Raw genomic sequence first — 19,893 nt, 5'->3', positions numbered from 1 at the left:
GTCCTTGATTTTTATTACGAAGGTTCTGCTGTTTAAGTAGGATTTTATTAATTGGTATATTTGCTCCGGGAATTGTTTTCTGATTGTTTGTAGCAGACTTTCATGGTTTATTTTGTCAAATGCTTTCTCGATGTCCATAAAGAGAGCTGTACAGTATTGTTTGTTTTCTAATGCTAGTACTATTTCATTGATGAGCCTGAGTAATCCGTGTCACTGGGTTATGTGGAACTCGGTAAGTGGTACGCCATATCCACTAAAATGCTCTCTTCTATCCACTCCTCTTATGGTACAAGTACCGACCCCGGAACCGCCTTTCGGCATTACTTCAGGGTTGGCCTTAGGTGTGTACCCCTCATTTAATCTACCTCTTTTCAGGCAGGTCTTCTTCTCCTCTCAACGTTCCTTTCCTATACTTGTCTCGCTTGCATGATTTCCCTGCATAATCCCTGGAACCTCGTCCAATTCTCCTCCTTCCTGGTCACCACCTCGATTAAATTCACGGTTAACAGTGGTGTGCCAACGTAATTCTCCAATTCTGTTCTCTTGTATATCCACCTAGAGCAGTGGAATAACGCATGCTCCGCATCATCTCCTTCGGGATCACAGTTTGAAATTAGTTAAACTAGTTAAATTAGAAATTATTTATTGTTAGTACCGATAGACTTTTATTTATTTCGATCACTGTAAAATGCTATAAGACATTAAAATGTTGATAGTCTTTGAGAACATAGTTTCAGGGAAAACTTATTACGATTTGCGCTTTGAATAGTCAATCAACAGAGTTCAGTATAGCGAAAAAGTATTCAGTCCACAGCGATCGTCAGCGCTGGCAGCGTGCCGTCCGTACGGATGGCATAGGCTCCGAGTATTCAGCACTCTAAGAGTTAATGAATACGATAAAGTATTTACATGTTAGGATTTTCAAGGCTACATGCATATGTCGACATGGTATTATTTATGGAATAGCGTAATTCATAATGATTTTTTGAATTTACAATTACTAACTAACTCTGCTTTCTTGGTAGAAGTATTAGACGATATGATAAGAAATACCTATAAAATATTAGAATACAAAGCATCAAATTATTATTCAAGGATTTTTTGAGATTAGGAAATATACAGGCACATCGGCAAATAGGATGGAAAGGAAACTATACACTACACAACTAATATATATGTAGTATCTTCAATGGAATATAATGTTATTATATCCTAGTATTTGTAATTTATTTACAATGAATGGATTGTACAAATATAGACAGAAAAACGATGGTAGTTTAATATGAACTAATCGCAATAACACGCTACAATCTAGACAACTCTCGACACAACGGATCCAACGTTCTCTCTCACACGGACCACACTCTCTCGACAACGCAACTCGCATTCTCTCTGACTTCTCGATTCACCGTCCTCGACTTCTCAACTCAAACTCCCCTGCTCTCGCATGTCTTTTGTCTTCCCGTAGACCCACCACACACGTGTTCTGCGACCGCTCGTGGCCAAAGCCACGTAGACCTTTTTTTGAAACTATTCATTTGAAGGACCGATGACACATTTACGGGCCCATCGGCACCTCGGCTCTCGGGACATTGTTTATAGTTTAAAAACGCCTCGGCTCTCGCGACATTGTATGTGGTTCACCCACTAACTCCTAGGCCTTATGTCCGCGACACTACATATATGTATTTAAGTTATTACGAATTTTCAACTTATATTCAAATATTTATGTCAATCAATTATTTGCACGATTTCTAGAATAAATGTTTAGTTATTAATTGGAATGAATCTTCTGACTGGAAAATTTAAAAACTTCACGCAATAGACACTTTGTAGCGGCACATGAAATAGAGGACAATTCAAATCATGTTGTTGTTTTACCTCGGAGTATCAACATCGTTAGGACACACATAATGTAATAATAAATAAACTCCGGGAAAAACAATGTCGCCGCTACATGTAACCGTCAAACAAAGATGAATTTGAATTTTCCGGTATTCCATCGATCAGTATAAATAGACGACCATGTTCTCCAGAAGTCAGTCAGTCGTGCGAATCAATATCAGTTTATCAGTCTCAGTCTAAAACGATCTTATTAGCGATCTATACACAGTCTTTAGCGAATCAGTTTGTACCGATCATCTTAGCGAACATTCTCTGTATCTGTTATTTTAAAATATATTTGACGGTTTTCAATATCAAGATATCTCATCATTTAAATAAGAACTCAACCAACGATCCTCCACAAGTGGTGACACTAACGTGCGAAAAGTAATTTCAAATTGAACGTGTTACAATCAGTATGGCGAGTAGAAGCGGAGCCGACCGTGTGTCGATCGGGCAAGATCGAATAGATGCGTTGAACACGCTACTCCGCGTAGCACCATTCTGGCCTCACAACGTCGCGCTATGGTTCTTGATGCTAGAGTCGTAATTCGAAGCTGCCCGGATTACTAGCGACAAGACCAAATTCCACGCTGCCGTTGTTACGTTCTATTTAATTTCCGACCAGAAGGTAGCGATAACTGACGTTTATTGCAACTGGAAATAAGTTCCACTTTCGACTAACGGGAGAGGATTAAAGTTGTTCGAAAGTAAATTTACGATATGTAATGATTTATTCAAATCTTACTCGATTTCGATATTGACAATTGACTGACAGACTGACGGATATAAAATTCTTCGGTTGACAAAATGATAACTAACTCTTCGACAGACAAAATAACAACTGACTCTTCGATAGACAATGGTAATTATTCGGTTGACGAACGGTAATTAATTAATAATATTCGATAGACGAACGGTAATTAATATATTCAATAGACGAACGATAATAATTATTATTACTGACTTCTCTGAGTCGCTACACTTATTTATATCTGTCGGAGATGAAAAAACGTCGGGGTCTTTTTTTTGAAAATGTTTGGGAAGATCCCCAACGTTTGTTCAACTGCCGACTTTGTTTACAATTTAAATTGTCTTAATATCGTTATAAAAATATAATTAGGTAAATACAAAGACATAGTTAGGTAAGTTGTCGCAAGATATAACTTTTAGCGGTTTTAAGTGCCTTTCACTTGAAATACTGTAAACACGGTTTCAAATAAACGTTTTAAATTACTTTGATTTGAAAAAAATTATCAATTTTACTTTCGCGCTACGGATCGTGCGGGTCGCGGGACGTGACAGCCGTCACAAATATTACAGCGCAGCATGTGCAGCTAGTCCGGGACATATTGTTCGACCCGCCGGAGACAGGGCAGTATGAACACCTTAAAAAGGAGCTGATAAGGAGACTGGCAGACTCGAACTCCATGAGAGTGTGAAAACGGAACCTACCACTACGGCGAACACGAAACGGCGTTTCACCGTGGCGGATGTTAACACGCCTATCATCGGCGTGGACTTCTTAAGCCGCTATGGGTTACTGGTCGACCCTCGAAATCGGCGCCACAGCGATAAGACCAGCAACCTATCGATAACACGATACACGGACACGACTGAGGCTCTATCGAGCAAAACAATCGTCGGTGAGTCGACGTATCACCGACATCTCGTCGAATTTTCGCACGCGACTCGTCCACTCGTTCGGTAGAGACAAATTACGACATAGCGTGGTACATCATATCAAAAACCACGGCCAGCCCTTCCATCTTCAGCGAACCTCGACGCAAGCAGGTGAAGACAGGATTTGAGACAATGACCGAGCAAGGAGTGATGCGGCCATTGAAAAAGTTCATGGACATGGCCTCCGCACGTCATGCTGAAGAAGAACGGAGGCCTACGACCCTGCGGTGACCGTGCGTTGAACGACAACAAGCGGCCGACGCTTTACCCCGCATCGAGCGACAAATCCGCAGATGCCGAACTCTCGCAACCGCACACGAAAAACGACGAGCGAAGTCGTACGATCATATGTACAACAAAGAAAAAACGTTATCACTGGTAGGGAATGTCCAAATTGGACAAATTGTGAATGTAAAGAAATAAAAAAAAAAAAAAGAACTGGTAGGGAGGTGATGTAGCGGCACATGAGCTTGAAATCTGATATTTATTATGCAATAATCTAATACTTCCATACAATTCTTTATTTGCAGCCAGTTTGTATCTTTTTTAATTTCGTTATTTAATAAAATAATATTATGTGATATTTTGTGTAGGCAGAGACTTTTGATGGTCATTATACGTATACGATGCATTGTACTTGGAGTTAACGCCTTCTTTATTTTGAGTTGTATTGTCTGAATTTTACCTACATATGCCTGTTATCTCGTTACTTATTATTAACGTCAAATAATATTAATTATTATCATCTTAAATATGTATTATACTATATTTTAGTACATATTAGATTGTTGAGGTTATTAGATGTATGAACAGAGGAACGCGTGGATAAATTGTAAAGTAGAAAATATATTTTAATATAGAAGTGTAAGTACAAGCAGGAATATAATTTCAGCTGGTCCCGATCCGCATGCTAGCAGTGTTATCCTATAACTGAAAGCTCCGAAGCCATTGTCACGTGAACTTGAGGGTTATATGATGAAAACAAGATAGTTGAGCCGTAATACAACTATTAACTTTATTTTTTATTAAACTTTATTTTTCACTTAATATTCACAATTGAGTGTACACTGATGGGTATGTATAAATCAAGTACGCGACTGGTCTAAAGGTAGAAACCGGTAAAGATGTATTGACTATTCTAAGGATCGAAAATAAGTGAGTTTTAGTGACGATACTGTGTCTGAGGAAAGCTAGGGGTGGGTGTATCTAAGGACACGGGACCATCCCGGGATTTGTTTATGACAATTTTCCCGTGTCAACCCGTAGTACACAATACATGTAAAGGGGCACTTAAAATAAAAGATACTTGTTTAACTATGACTTATTTAACTTGTTAACTATGAAAATGCCAGGAACCATGGTGGGTCCTTAAGACTATTGAGGGTACGCGCCAAGGATATGTAGACATCTGGCTACCATCTTGCCCGCGATGTGTGGTCTCTGATGTGGATTGATGTTACACCATCGTCGCTTGTCAACTATCTATGGTCTGCCTTCGTCCCAGTCTATTGTCTATACGCTGTCGATGGCTTCAGTGCTTGAGAAAACTAAAAAGACCAGATGTAGAGTTTCCTTAGAAGTGGTGACCACTTCAACATAGATAATACAATATTTTCTTTACAACTGATTATCACTATGTTTCCCATAATTGATCGGTTATCATCCCCAAGGGGCTAAGTAATGTAATCTGATCCGAATTCAATCGTTCATGAAAAAATACTAATTATTTATGAGACAATAATGAAACCTTCTTATTTCTGAATTTTTTTAAATTAAAATTTTACTACCGTATTTATGAGATTTTTCTCGTTAAAATGAGTCCAAACACGATGTAATTTAAATCACGTTTACACGTATTTATAATAGACGAAAGAGAATAAGTTAATATCACTAAATAAGCAAACATGTTTCAAATTATACCGCGTTTAATCCTTGTTCTAATCAGAAAAAAAACCCAGGATTACATTGGTAAAAGTTTTATTCAATAAGCATAGAAAATAAAAAAGTTCCGTTGTTGCATTAACATCGTCCAACCGATATGTTTCTTTTCATCCAGTCGACTCTCGGAACCCTTTCTCTTTTACTCGCGCTGCTTTTCTTTAAATTCGGCAAAATGTTGTATACATTATACAATCGAGTCCTGTACACGATATGTAACCCATCACCAAGGAGTCCCGATTTTCGATCAATTATGGAGAAAATATTGTACGTATATCAATCTTCGGTGATCTCAATTTCGGGAATGCTCTGGAGTAAGTTTTTTTTTTATTTAATAATTTCAATTCACAATTTATCCAATTTGGACATTTGGTGAATTTTTTTAGCTGTACTGGAGTAAGTGCTGAGTTTTTCGACTTGCTGTCATTGTCAGTCCTCTTGCCAGAGGATCCATCAGTCTCCTTACTCCGTAGCCACGTTCTTCTAAAAGACTTTAAAGCTGAAAATTCACTGACAAGCAAACCCAATCCAAAGACATTTGTTTCAATGCATTTATATGGAATCGTTTTCATTGCAGGCTAAATTGGTCCAGTCGCTTAAAAAATTAAATTACACCACTGAAGCCAAGTTCAAGTACCTCGAAGACCCATTTAGCTCGAGCTAGCACGAGATTACCTCGTGAGAAATTTTTTTCAAGACCTCATGAAGGCCCACTAGTAGCCCACATCTCTAGTAGTTTATCACTTTCCACGTACTACGGAGCACCGTGAGCTCGAGTGGCTCTGAGTTATCTATACCTCGGCATCCTGCAAGTATAACTATAGCATTCGTGACTTTCAGAAGCGCGATCGCGGGAGGTCCAATATGAATACAACCGAATATCGGTAACTTTAATCTCAAGAGAAGAGCTGAAATCTTCGAGTTACAGAGGCTTCGACTTATCAAAATCTCCGGGTAAAAGACGTTTAACAAAGGAAAATTCAACATATAGAAGCTTCATACGAAGGCACAATTACATTCACCTTTTCAGAAAGTGTTAGTATTTCAAGCTTCCTCCTAAAACTCATTTTATTCAACCCACATACATGCAAAAGTTAAAGACGCGGGAGATGAAAAAATATGAAATATAATTTTTCAGTTTATAAATTAATTTCCAAATTTATTTCTCCCGAAAACAAAACATTTTGTGAAAAAGTTTTATTCAACACTTTTTACTTATTTTCGCATTTAGAATAACCTCCTGCTGATTATTTACTCATACCCAATCATAGCCGATAATTCGCAATTAATTAGATAAACATAATAGCAAGTACATTTAGATCTAATCCACATAGACGACGCGATATCGCAGCGGAACATATGACCGTGGTAACGACCAATCATTTACAGTGAAGAACTATCTTTGAAGAGTAAAAAATGTCCCTAGGATATGGCGCGTAAATATCGCGCCAAATCAGTTGATCATGGCGTCAGGGGATATGAATAATACATACATAGTTGTTTAGCGCAGTATATTCTTGTATGAAAAGTTTGTAATTATCTTGTTTTCAATGAATCGAGAAGGTCTTAAATATCGTATCTAACATCTGATCAACTAATTTTCCTTCTAAATTTAATCAATTTATTTTCATAAGCAGAAATGGATCAAGATAGTTATTCAGTGACGTGTTCCGTTACAATCGAAAAGACTAACTCACAAGGTTCGATTTTGAGGAAAACAAATCATCGAACAGTAACTTTACGTTTAATCAGAAATAATCTTCGTGAAATTTTTATCGAAGTGCGTGCAGAAAAGGGAAATTTATTGACGAAGTTATCGCTGAGATCTATATCTGTTTTCAATAAGTTTATGACTGAAGGTAAAGCTTCTATCAAGTTCAAAGAAGAAAATTGTACATTGTTTTTATCCAACGCACCGACATCGCAGTTAATTAATTTTTTGAAAACGTTATACATTAAAGTGTCAAGTCAATCGGATCAAGCAGTAAAAAATCCATTAAAGGAGAGACTACTTTCTAATAAGCTCGGTCACCATGAAGAAATTAGTCCTGTTACAAGTACTGAAATAAATAAAGCTAAAGAAAAGGCTATTGCTGTATCGCGTGCAACGATTACGACACCATCCCCTAGCGCTGCTAAAAAAAGAAAACGGTCGGATGAAAGTGCACTGAAATCGTCTACTGCGAAAAAACTGTACGAAAATCCAACTGTAGGACAGATTACGGAAGAACAAAGTAAAGTTTTAAATGCGGTACTTAGTGGTAAAAATGTGTTTTTTACTGGCAGCGCAGGTACTGGAAAGTCGTTTTTATTGAAAAAAATAATAGCGGCTCTCCCGCCTGATGTCACGATGGCTACAGCGAGCACAGGAGTAGCGGCATGTCACATAGGTGGAATAACTTTGCATCAATTCGCAGGAATCGGACTAGGAACCGCGAATTTAGATAGATGCTTTCAAATGGCTTCTCGCAATTCTGCTGCTATTTCATGGAGAAGAACAAAACATCTGATTATAGACGAAATTTCTATGGTAGATGGAGACTATTTTGATAAGATTGAAGCTGTAGCTAGACATATTCGTAGAAATGAAAGACCATTTGGTGGAATACAATTGATATTGTGCGGGGATTTTTTTCAATTACCACCAGTTTCAAAAGAAAACAAAGCTAAGTTTTGTTTTCAAAGTAACGCATGGAAAAAATGTGTACATTTTAATTATGAATTACAAACTGTTCATAGACAAACGGATCCTGAATTTATTAAGATTTTAAATAATATTAGGATAGGTAGAGTGACGGATGACACTGCAGAAAAACTTAAAGCAACGGCTAAACAGAAAATAGAAAGTAATGGCATTTTAGCAACCAGACTTTGTTCTCATGTTAATGAAGCTGAAGAAATTAATCAATTTCAACTGGATGAGTTGAAAGATGAATCAAAAACTTATATGGCCCAAGACTCTGATTCAGCAATGACTGCCACATTGAATCAGCAGTTGGCTGTTCCTGATAAATTAGTATTAAAAATAGGTGCTCAAGTAATGCTGTTAAAAAATATAAATGTTACTAATGGTTTAGTGAATGGTGCAAGGGGGGTAGTTATTAAATTTGTAGAGAATATACCTGTAGTTCAATTTAAATCTGGTGTTCAATATCATGCAAAGCTAGAAAAATGGAATTTGAAAACAAGTACTGGGAGTATTGTTCATAGGATACAAGTTCCATTAAAATTAGCATGGGCTTTTTCCATTCATAAAAGTCAAGGTTTAACTTTAGATTGTGTTGAAATGTGTCTTGCAAGAGTCTTTGATGCTGGCCAGTCGTATGTAGCGCTTTCAAGGGCACAAAGTTTGCAATCTTTAAGAGTTTTAGATTTTAATAAACAACAAGTATGGGCTCATTCAGATGTTCTTTTGTTTTATAAAAAATTTAGGAGAAATATACAAGAAATGGAAATGATTCCTTTAGGAAAGAAGCAAAAGATATGATTCGGTTATTTAAGATATCCAGACAATTAGAAGAGTGTTATATTCTGCTTCCGATGGCAAATACATACATAAGCAAATAGCATACGTAATTAGATGATAAAATTGTAAACGAAGACTTTATCAAATCTGCATACAAAATTATGTATCTATTTAGTTCTATTAAAATTTTGTATAGGAGGTAAGGTTGTAGAAGAGATAATAAAAAGTTGTTTAGATAATTGAAACTATGGATCTATTAAAATTTGTCTATATAATTATAATGTGTATATTAATACAATAACGCACAGTTTCGTGAATTGATTTTTTAGATTAATGTATTTGTGGTTAAGACTATTATGACCAAAATTTTGAAATAATTAGAAAACTGTTATATAGTAATGTACATAAATTTTATTAGCATAAAAATTTTATTTTATAAAAATAAGCTAGCAAGATTTATTTAAAAAATATTATGTAAACATTTCTTTTTATTCCTTTATCATAAGATTATAGAATTTATAGATAATTTTATTTTAAATGAAATTAATAAATTAATGCGAGTACAACAGAACGTCGAACTTGAGTTTACCCTATACGCCAACAGAGGGAGTTTAATAGAGTTTTAATTTTTCGACTAACTTGTCCATTCTGATTGTAGCCGAAGGTTGTAGTCAAAGTTTAATAATAGGTACGCGCGTACATAACCTGTAATAAAGTATTAACATTCAGTTGTGAGAGAAATTCATACAATTACAAAGAAATTGTGCAACGTATTATAAGTAATACACGTTCCTACGTTGTACAGTTGGAAAAACAATGCCAAAATATTACTGTGATTATTGTGACACGTATCTAACGCATGATTCGCCGAGTGTACGAAAAACTCATTGTCAGGGCCGTAAACACAAGGATAATGTAAAATACTTCTATCAGAAATGGATGGAGGAACAAGCACAACACCTAATCGATGCAACAACGGCGGCATTTAAAGCCGGAAAAATCGCATCTAACCCTTTCGCGGCAAACAAAGGAGCAGCAATTCCACCACCTCCAAATCTTGGACCACGTCCTGGAGTACCACCTCAGGGTCCTCCAGGTATGATGCCACCCCCAGGGATGCATCCTGGCAGCCCTATGGGTCCAGGAGGCCCAATGATGATGGGACCACATGGGCCAATGCCACCAATGATGGGTATGAGGCCACCTATGATGGGACCTATGGGGCCAATGGGACCAATGATGGGTCCTATGGGACCTATGGGTCCAATGAGGCCACCAATGAACGGACCACCACCACCTATGGGAGGACCTCCACCGATGAAGAAATAATGAAGAGAATATATATAATTCATACCATTGACTTAGTTATATTGACATAAATGACTCATTAATCATATCTTACCAGTATAATACCAACATGTACATATGAACATAATGTACTAAAATATAAATTTCATTCTACGATACAAGATATTTTCAGAATGTTGGAATACAGGACAAATCATACATTTTTTTCTTAAGAGCAAAAATAAATTGAAAAAATTCAATACTCAGTGTTATTTTTATACTTAATATAATAACTGATCAATCAGAGTAAAACTCTAAATACAGAGTTTTACTTTATATTTAAATACAATTTTTATATTTAAATACAAATATAATTATATTTTAGGAAATAAATATGTACAGGATAAGAAATATAAAATACGTGTTTCATTTTGCTTGAAAACAATTTCTTTTTATTTACAAAGAAATAAGCAAAGATAATTTGTATATATTAGTTTTGTAATAAACATGATATTTGATCTGTTTCATGTTTATCATCTAGATATACAAATTTGAAACTTAAAATTACTTTAACATGACTGTATGCGAGACACCTACGAAAGTCAACAGTCTTTAATAAAAGCTACCTACATACAAAGTATTAATTTAAATAGAAATACATTTACACTATAATTATATACTGTGTAGCACTATTCTGTACATGTATATGGTTTTATATAAAAATTATTACTTAAAAGTAGACTATATTATTTAGTTCTCTTATAACTTTATAAAAAATGTTTTTGGACAAAAATTTTAATAAGTGTAGTGTTTTAAAAATACTAATAGATTTTTATTTTATTCATTTAATAATAACATATAACTAACATCGTATTTTAAAAAATAAAATTCATTGTAAATAATTATAAAATGAACTTACATATTTCCTGTGATCTTTTTCCAAATTTATTAGTCTTAGTAAAGTATCAATATGCTCTTGTTTAAGGTTTTTATCATTTATTCTTTTTCTAATTTCTCCAACAGCTTTATTCATATATGGCAAATTAAATTCCAGAGCTTCATTTATAATTTCACTAGCTTTATTTTCTAAAAATGTGTCAGTTCCAATTTCTTGATTTTCTATAATTTCTAAACTGTTTTCAAGATCTAGTTTTGCTTTTTTTGCTTTTTTAGATTTTTTCTTTTTTGTAACACTTATTTCAGAATTAATTATGTTATTTTGTTCCTGTAAGTTATTTGTTTTTGCTTCTTTATTATTACTATTTTCTGTTCCTGAATGCTTTTCTTTGTTATTCCCTGAGGGTTTTATTTTGGCACAAGGTACATTTTTAGTTGTCCTTGATGATACATTGTTATGTGTAGATTTTTGAAAAGGTATAGTAACTACATTTGAGTTTTGTATAGGATCTGTCATTTGATTACTTGAAATATCCTGATTATGTGATGATTGTGCAGTATCATCAGTAAATTTGGTAACATTCTTTTCTGCAGTGTGTGTTTCAGTAAAAACGTTTTTTGCATTACATGTTACGTCTTGGTCATTAGATTGGATAATATTATTTGTTGGAATATGTTCAATGGATACAAAGCTAGGTATTTGTATAGTTTGTGCTTCAATATCTTTTGATGAACATGCATCACTTTTGTTTATGGTATTCTCTTTCTTATTATATTCTCGTAAACTTCCTATTAATTCTTCATAAGGTGTAAGTTTGTTCTTCTTTAGTTTCTTAGCTTCATTCTTCTTTAATTTCTTAGCTTCATTCTTCTTTCCATCTTTTGTTTTCACGCTTGTTTTGTAATATCTTGCAAGAAAACGTTTTAATTCGATATCTGTTAATCTACGAGGTACAAAAATTTTATTGTAAAGAACAATAATATTCAAATAATGTGACATGTACACTTCAGTGCCTGAAATCTTTTTCAGATGTTTCATGGCTCTTTTTAATCTCTTTACTAGATGAGTATGATTAGGTTTTGACTGGTACACTTTCATCAGATCGCCTCGATAGTCTATGATCTTCTTTGCAACAGAAAATGATACTGCGAGGTCTTTAATAGTAGTCATCGATGTTTTTAGCTCCTCTATTTGACTACAAATATAGTTTGGATCTACTAAATTCTGTTCGAACTCATGTAGTTTTTTCGCCAAAAGTTTTTGCAATTGTTTTGTTCTACGGGGAAGACTTATAGTAATATCCAGGAGTTTATCCTCATCATGTAGTTTAAGCCAATAAAGGAAAAGTTCCAATATATGTTGAGGCAGATGTATTGCAGATCGAACTCTTATCATTAATTCGTTATCTATATTGTAATATATTTTAATTTCAAATTTAATTATTTTTGTTAATTCATCCAAAAAAATTGGAGAAATGCGACCCTTTAAAAGACCTGCTATGTGAGAAGGATGAATATCAAGAGTCAAAAGTTTCCGTTTAGCTTCTTCGCCATTGGGCATTTTTGTATAATATGTTCCATATGAATATACGATACCAGAACTGTCTAAATCAACCTCATCTGGAAGAAATGTCACACCTTTCTTTTTTAATTTAGTTAATGGTATTACATCTTCATTAGTATTTTCACAAGCAGAATATTCGTACTGTAATTCACTTGTATAATTTGATACAAAAGCTGGTGTTGGGAAATGCTGTGACCAGCGATACTCGTTGCATGTAGAAGAATCATGTCCTCGTTTGGTGCAATTACAACAGTAAAGTAAATCCGCAGGTTTCATAACTTCAGATAAGTTCTCTGGTATATTTATCTCAGATGTTCGTGTCTAAAATTAAACAAAATCAAGTAAAATTACTTTTTATATTTAAATTGTGCATAATTTCATAAAATATTTATACTGTATGTAACAACAAACTCACTGTTTGATGAAACCTTCTCCAGAGATCTGGACATTCAGTTGATTTATGTCCTACAGCATTACACATGTTACAATACAGTATGCGACAAGCCTCACAAGTTTTCCTAAATGTACCTTGCTTTTTACCACACTGTAAAAAATTAACATATTACTATACAGTTATTACATAATATATTTTTATGATATATTTACGAACCGTGAGGCACATTTTCTGAGGGCATCGAGTTTCTGTATGTCCTTGTGCACCACACATATGACATCGAATAGGTTTATATGGCTCTGTACAATTATGTCTTTGATGACCATGTCGGTAGCAATTAGTACATTTCATGTACCAGTATCTCTGATGTTTGAACAAATCAGGCATCAGGTCTTCATCTAAAATAGCCCAAAGTCTTGGATCCTCTATAATTTATTTACAATAAAAAATATTTAAAAATAATAAATTTATAAATACGAAGAAAATAGGACTACAATAATTTTCAATGACATACTCGACATTTTACTCTGAATTTCCTTTATATCAAAATTTTCTTGTCCTTGAGATTCATAGAAAGCTTTAAGTTTCTCCGACATAGGGCGAAAGAAATATTCTTCCCAATCTCGATTACTCTTATCATTACTATTATGTTGTTCAAAATTTTCTTTGGAACATTTAAATCCACTATCTGTATTTCTCCTTTGTTTTACACTTGTAGAAGGTTCATTATCATCATCATAATGCCTTTTCTTATTTGGAGTCAGTTCTTTAGAATGAAGAACATTTGACATCATTACATCTTTTTCAAGATGACTTTCTTTATTTGTAGTCAACTCTTCAGAATTAACGAAATTTGATACCATTACATCTTCTACAAAATAATTATTGTTTCTATTTGAAGTTAGTTCTTCAGAATTAAGGAAATCTGATACCATTACATCGTCTGCAAAGTTATCTGATTCACTTTTGTCTCTTTCATATATAACATCTTTATCGTTAACTGTTTTTAATGGAAATTGAAATTCAAATGTATTGTGTTTATCATTGTTAAATAACATGTCAGGCCTAGTAAGATCTTTAGTATGAATTTCATTTCTTACAATAGACTTATTTTTTTCACAAAAGCTTTTGCCTTTATTATTATATTGATCTGATTGAGCCTTTTTATTCATTTCTATTATTTCTTTTATACTTGATGCACCTTTCTGTATTTCTGTACAGTTTAACATTATATCTTCTGTTGCTGATTCATCATTAGTACAATCTATAACTGAGGTAGAGCTATCTGATTCTTGATCAATTATAGAATCTTTCTTTTTAACATTTTCTATCAAATTATTTTTCTTTCTTATAACGAATGAAGATTCTTCATCTGTATCGCTGTTACTACTTGTTTCAGAATTTTCATCTGAGTCCTGTAAATTTATGATAGGTGGTTGAGGTTTTGGAGGAATCGGTACTTCTAAAATGGATTCTTCAGAATCACTTTCTGTGTCTGATGTTAACACTGTTATTTCTTCGCAATAATTGATGGGTTTTTGCAGTTTGTCAGTTCTACAAAGTATCTCGTATTTCGTATCTGTTTCTGTTTCATATAAAGATTTTGTGCTATGTGAATCATATTCAATAATGACTTGCCTCTGCTGATTTTCTTTGATATTTATTTTTCTCTGTTCTTTTTCTTTTAAACTTCTTTCTTTTTCTTCTTCCATTTCTTGTAGTTTCTTTTTTAACTTTTCGTATTTTTCTAGATATAGTTTATTGATAAATGATTTAGAAAATTCATATTTTTTCAGAATGTTATCATTGCTTTTTTCATTACACACAATTCTCTGATATTTTTCATTGTTCTTATCATCATCATGTTTTGTAGAATTTGGATGAGTAAATTGATTTGCAGTTGTCTCATTATTTATACATTGTACGGTTTCTAACTTTTCTTCATTTTCATCTTTTATTTCTGGTTTTACATTATTTTCAACAATGTAAGTGGTATTATTATTTGAATTGCTTTTACCATATTCTACATTATGACATGTTAATTGTGTGTTGTTCTTTGCAGACTCAATATTTTCTTCAGTTTCTTTTAACGTTTTCACATAAGGTACATTGGGGATTCTGTTAGTTATATCTTTAGATAACGTTTCAGTTGTACTTTTAATGCAAATAGAAGTAATATCTGGTTTACTATCATCTTCCATTGATGTTGAATTATTTCCTGATTCGTTTTTTATATAAGTTTCGCTACAACTTCCAGCAGCATCATTCTTTCTAGGAGTATCATTAAAACCGTAAACTTTACTAGTATTTGCATCTGTACGAAGTTTGTTATCGGCTGTATCAATGGTTTCTAATTTAACATTCGATTTTTTATCCACATTCTCTACATCATTTGAAGTATAATAAATTTCAGCATACAACCGTGATTGTAGATCATGATTCATTTCTTCATCTTCACTGTTTTCGGCCTTACAATAATCTGCCAAATTCAAATCAATTTATTAAAATTCTTCGATTATTAAGTGAAAGTAATAGAGGTTACATCAGAAAATATTCTCACCTCGAAAGACATTGTATTCCATCTTTATTTATATGCTTGGATAGTACGAAAGTTTTATACTAAGTAAAAGTATATTTTGCAATAGGTATGAGATGAAATCATTGATATCTTAAAGAAAGGATTTATGCATTGTTAACAAAAACACACGTGTTTATATTCCGTAACATTTATACTTAACTTATTTTTTGCGTAAAATCTACCTACTACCTCCTACTAAAAAGATGAAGTTCATAGTTTACAGTACTTGAAATAGTACTTTACTACTTCCTATAGAGAGCGCCTATAGTAGATATATATATATATATATAATATATAATGAAAGCATGCTTTAATAATCGAAACTTGAAATTTATTCTTTATATAAATGCTAATATAAGATTATTTATTCTATCTTATCTTATAAATGAAAGCAATTGTATATATAGTTAATTTCTAAAGTCCCTAGACATTTTCTGTTTTAGTAAAATTTTAATTTAAGGCGATCGTTTGGTGTCGGCTGCTTCGGGAAGATTCGGCGGTAACACGACCAATCACGGTCACTTATAGTTTGCGATCAGTGCAGTTGATAAATGGAGGATTTGTGTTTGTCAAGGTAGTTTTGTTTACGCGTAAATTTTCATTCGGTATCAACACATCGTGCGTTTTGTGTGTGCTAAGAGGTAGATGAAGGTGCGTAACAGTTTCCTTCGGGTTTCGTATTAAATTTCAAAGGTAGGGAAACTATCCGGTTAGAGAAATGTATGTTAGTGCGGAAACTTGTCGTACAGAGCATATGAACTGTGTAGAGATGAAAGATTGTCCACATTAAAAAATAAACTGCTTTTTGAAGTATTATCAAAAAATTATATTAGCATTTCTTATAGATCTTTTGATCATTACGTTCGTAAAATGTAATGAGGTTATGTTTCGGGTATTAAGCATTCAGAAATGAACATTTTTACTTCATAGGTTATGAATTTACTTTCATAGAATTTATGAATGATGCATTCTTAATTGAATAAATTCTCTCTTAATAATATAAAGTATTTAGTTATAAATATGAAAAAGTCTGTATCTTTTCCAAAAATATGTTGTAGTTCTATTCGTATAGTATCAGCAAAACAAAGAACATACACAATACTTTGTCTTTCATTAAAGTAATGTAATATTTTAGGTAATAAAATATTGCATATGTGTGTTAAGAAAGATGAAATAAGATTGTATGTCAAATGGTTTTATGTTTTACTCCAAATTAATTTTTCTGTATTTAAAAGCTTATTTCTTTTGAACATATATAATATCAATGAGATATTGAGGAATATCTGTTACAATGTTTACAATTTTAAGAATAAATCAAGCACAATATAAAATGGAGAATTCCATAATTGATATGATAAACATTACACGCAGTTGATAATACAACCACATTATTGTATAACATATTATATTTTACTTAAATTTTTACAAAAGATTCCTCATACTGTATATTTTTTATTTTGGGTTAATTAACCTACATACAAATGAATAAATTACTCTGTTATTAGCAATTGCAAATAAATTAAGATTTTTATGTATGTAAATTGTTGTATTTGATATATTATGTAACATTTGTATGTCACATTGAGAAGTATTAAAAAAATATTTGTCTATATAATATTTTCATTGATGTGAATATTTAATTCTCTATCGTTTAATATAATTTGTATGTTTTATAGCTACGTAATTGTAATGTTTAATAGTTTTAAATGTTATTCCAATATTTGTGTAGGATTTAACATGTCTCGCAATCATAAAGACAAGTATGAAAACTCCAACCCACGTCGTACACATACTTTTATGTCTACGGAGGATGCAAACTCTGGAAAGAAATCGTATTGGCCAGAATTGGAGATAACAGGCAGTATAAGAAATTTAAGCCCAAATTTATGGCAATTGACTCATCTAACGGCTTTGTATCTCAATGATAATAGTTTACAAAGGATACCATCTGAGATCGGACGTTTAGTCAACTTACGTGCTTTAGATCTCAGTAGCAATAAATTACGGAGTTTGCCAGCTGAACTGGGGGACCTCATCTACCTCAGGTATGATCGTATTTGCATTTATATCCATTATCTAATAAAAAGATAACGTGAATTATTAATTGAACGCATATTAAATTTTTTATGTATCTTATTTTGATGTTTTGTTTATATTTCAGAGAATTATTGTTAAACCAAAATTACCTCCGAGTGTTACCATATGAACTAGGAAAATTGTTCCAATTACAAGTGCTAGGACTACAGGGAAATCCACTTAGCAAGGAAATAATGGCGTTATATGGAGAACCATCTGGGACTCACAAGCTGCTGTCATATATGCTGGACAATTTACAAGGTGTGTGATCAAAACAATCGTTTATTTAATGAATCATATTTAATCTTGTAGAGGAGCTTAATATCATTAGTTAATTTTGTTTTCATTAATATAATATTTATATATAATGTAATATAATAACGTAATATATGTTAATTTGTATTTGTTTATTTGCTATTAGCATGCAATGATAAATAATGACGATGACATGCCAACTAGGGTCATCGTTGATCGATATTAACAGTTGTTATATGTATTTGAGTAATGCGCCACCAGATGGCTGTATATGTCTACTTCCTATGTAACTTGCTAATTTCGAGTTACCTTTTGCTTTTCCATAACAACATTTTTATACAAAACATTGAAGAAACTTTTTTCAAATATAACATATCGTTGTTGAGGTATAATAATTGCAAATATTTTCTAAGTATAATGAAAATTTCACCCGTTAAACGACAAATGTACGAATTAAGTATATACATACTTAACATGTTAGTGTTAATACAATCTTTTATCAATTCTATGCAAACAAAATGGTTATAGTTTATTCAATAAGAATATTAATATTTTTAAAAGATATAATAAAGAAGAATGAAAATTGAGCAAAAGAGATTGCCAATCACAATAATCCAAATAAATTATTTTAATTAATAGCTGAGAAGTCTAAATAAAAGATTCAAATTTTAATTTCGGCATAATTAATCGATCTGTTTTCTCTCTGTATTATTTCACTAGTTGTAACAAACAATACTAAAACTTTTATAATCGTGATAAGATATCCCATTGACTTTATATCAAAATCGTAATGGAACGTCAGTGCACAGTAAGTAACATTCGAACTTAGAAAGTTATATATTTTCTATAATAAGTTTCTCGAAAGTTTATTGTAATTCTTATTTATCTTTTTTAGACATTTCTATTTCGTTTCTTCATCGTTCTAGTACCTAATATTCTACCAACCTCTTCAAGTGGCGATTATTAATCGTATTAATCATTGATTTATGATAAGTAACGCCGTCAATAATTGTCACAAAGATTAACGCGCGGATAGAACGCGTTGCGTTAATCTATTAGAAATAAAATATCGCCGATACAAAGTGGTCATTTGGAAGATACAAATTTCGTGATGTCGACGCAGAGCTTATGAAGACCATTTAATGCCTTGGAGAACACATTAGAGCCTACATAATTTAATTTCTTTTAACTTCGGGGTCAAGTGGGTGTGCCGGGGCGCAGGCGCGTTGGGTTGTACAAGTGGTTACGTTAGGGAATGCTCGGTGAAACGTGGGGGAATTGCAAAGCGGACCAGAAGGGAAGGCGTTCTTCTATCCATTGTGTTTCACAATTTTTGCCAGTTACCCGATTGCCTGAAAGGTCTCGGCTGTACCATTCCGTTTATCCATTGTTCTCCGACTTTTACTATTCGGCACTACGGCACTATGCCTGTCATTTCCTCTTCCAGAGGATACTACCTCGTCATCATCGTCCTCCACTTTCTTCGCTTCATCTTTCTTTGTGTCAAGGGTCGTTTTTTCTTTATTTTTTTCTATTTAAAATCTCGTTCACAGTGCGCAGATCTTTAAGAAGATAACTTTTTAACGTATATGAATCATTCTCCGCTATCTAAAAATCTATAGGTTTCTTTTCTTTGAACTTTCTAATCAGAATGATCCATATCGAATGAACATAGATATACAATGTAGCAATTTTTCTGAAATTTATTACATAGTTGCTTGCATTTTTGAATTCTTTTCACTTGGCCCCTGTTTTTGCAGGGACATTGTATAAATATTTAGTAATAATTCTTTTACGGTATATATTTATTGCGAGTGTATTGAATATTATATGTTGAGCTTGTAGATATCATAATAGTAGTTGTTTTTATA

At 33.0% G+C, this 19,893-nt stretch overlaps 4 protein-coding genes across 14 annotated transcripts in view; 3 read left to right on the top strand and 1 right to left on the bottom strand.

The window, feature by feature from the left end:
- The first annotated feature begins 7,017 nt into the window (after window positions 1–7,017).
- On the top strand, window positions 7,018–9,459 carry LOC122571557 (ATP-dependent DNA helicase PIF1). 4 transcript variants are annotated; one of them, XM_043735470.1, is made up of 3 exons: window positions 7,018–7,068; window positions 7,143–7,364; window positions 7,467–9,459. In XM_043735470.1, the coding sequence occupies exons 1-3, from the start codon at window positions 7,056–7,058 to the stop codon at window positions 8,990–8,992; spliced, it is 1,761 nt and encodes a 586-aa protein (XP_043591405.1). In that variant the 5' UTR covers window positions 7,018–7,055; the 3' UTR covers window positions 8,993–9,459. The 4 variants fall into 4 exon arrangements, with proteins under 4 accessions (XP_043591405.1, XP_043591407.1, XP_043591406.1 ...); XM_043735472.1 differs by having other exon boundaries at window positions 7,143–7,766; window positions 7,923–9,459; XM_043735471.1 differs by having other exon boundaries at window positions 7,143–7,796; window positions 7,923–9,459.
- A 175-nt stretch (window positions 9,460–9,634) lies between these two features.
- LOC122571558 (U1 small nuclear ribonucleoprotein C) lies at window positions 9,635–10,518 on the top strand. Its single transcript, XM_043735473.1, has one exon. The coding sequence runs from the start codon at window positions 9,788–9,790 to the stop codon at window positions 10,298–10,300; it is 513 nt and encodes a 170-aa protein (XP_043591408.1). The 5' UTR covers window positions 9,635–9,787; the 3' UTR covers window positions 10,301–10,518.
- A 190-nt stretch (window positions 10,519–10,708) lies between these two features.
- On the bottom strand, window positions 10,709–15,912 carry LOC122571556. The gene is made up of 5 exons (XM_043735468.1): window positions 15,674–15,912; window positions 13,628–15,592; window positions 13,330–13,538; window positions 13,135–13,263; window positions 10,709–13,040 (listed from the first exon to the last, which is right to left on the bottom strand). The coding sequence occupies exons 1-5, from the start codon at window positions 15,693–15,695 to the stop codon at window positions 11,148–11,150; spliced, it is 4,218 nt and encodes a 1,405-aa protein (XP_043591403.1). The 5' UTR covers window positions 15,696–15,912; the 3' UTR covers window positions 10,709–11,147.
- A 281-nt stretch (window positions 15,913–16,193) lies between these two features.
- Window positions 16,194–19,893, top strand: part of LOC122571660 (CCR4-NOT transcription complex subunit 6-like) — a 925,145-nt gene continuing 921,445 nt past the window's right edge. For all 8 annotated transcript variants that reach the window (XM_043735708.1, XM_043735714.1, XM_043735715.1 and 5 more), the window contains exons 1-3: window positions 16,194–16,342; window positions 17,421–17,736; window positions 17,853–18,028. In XM_043735708.1, coding sequence (XP_043591643.1) covers window positions 17,429–17,736; window positions 17,853–18,028 — 484 coding nt within the window. In that variant the 5' untranslated portion in view covers window positions 16,194–16,342; window positions 17,421–17,428. The remainder of the gene's footprint in view (window positions 16,343–17,420; window positions 17,737–17,852; window positions 18,029–19,893) is intronic.

Source organism: Bombus pyrosoma, linkage group LG10 (genome assembly GCF_014825855.1).
Source record: "Bombus pyrosoma isolate SC7728 linkage group LG10, ASM1482585v1, whole genome shotgun sequence".
Classification (NCBI taxonomy): Eukaryota; Metazoa; Arthropoda; class Insecta; order Hymenoptera; family Apidae; genus Bombus; species Bombus pyrosoma.
Note: the sequence above shows the minus strand (reverse complement) of the source record. Positions and strands in the feature narration are given on the sequence as shown.

Excerpts from the sequence above, each read along its gene's own strand:
- LOC122571556 (XM_043735468.1), bottom strand. The coding sequence starts at position 15,695 with ATGGAATACAATGTCTTTCGAG. Across the intron at positions 15,593-15,673 it reads GGAATACAATGTCTTTCGAG|ATTATTGTAAGGCCGAAAAC; the intron begins GTGAGAATATTT and ends TGAATTTGGCAG. Across the intron at positions 13,041-13,134 it reads GGAGAAGGTTTCATCAAACA|ACACGAACATCTGAGATAAA; the intron begins GTGAGTTTGTTG and ends GTTTAATTTTAG.
- LOC122571558 (XM_043735473.1), top strand. The coding sequence starts at position 9,788 with ATGCCAAAATATTACTGTGATTATTGTGACACGTATCTAACGCATGAT.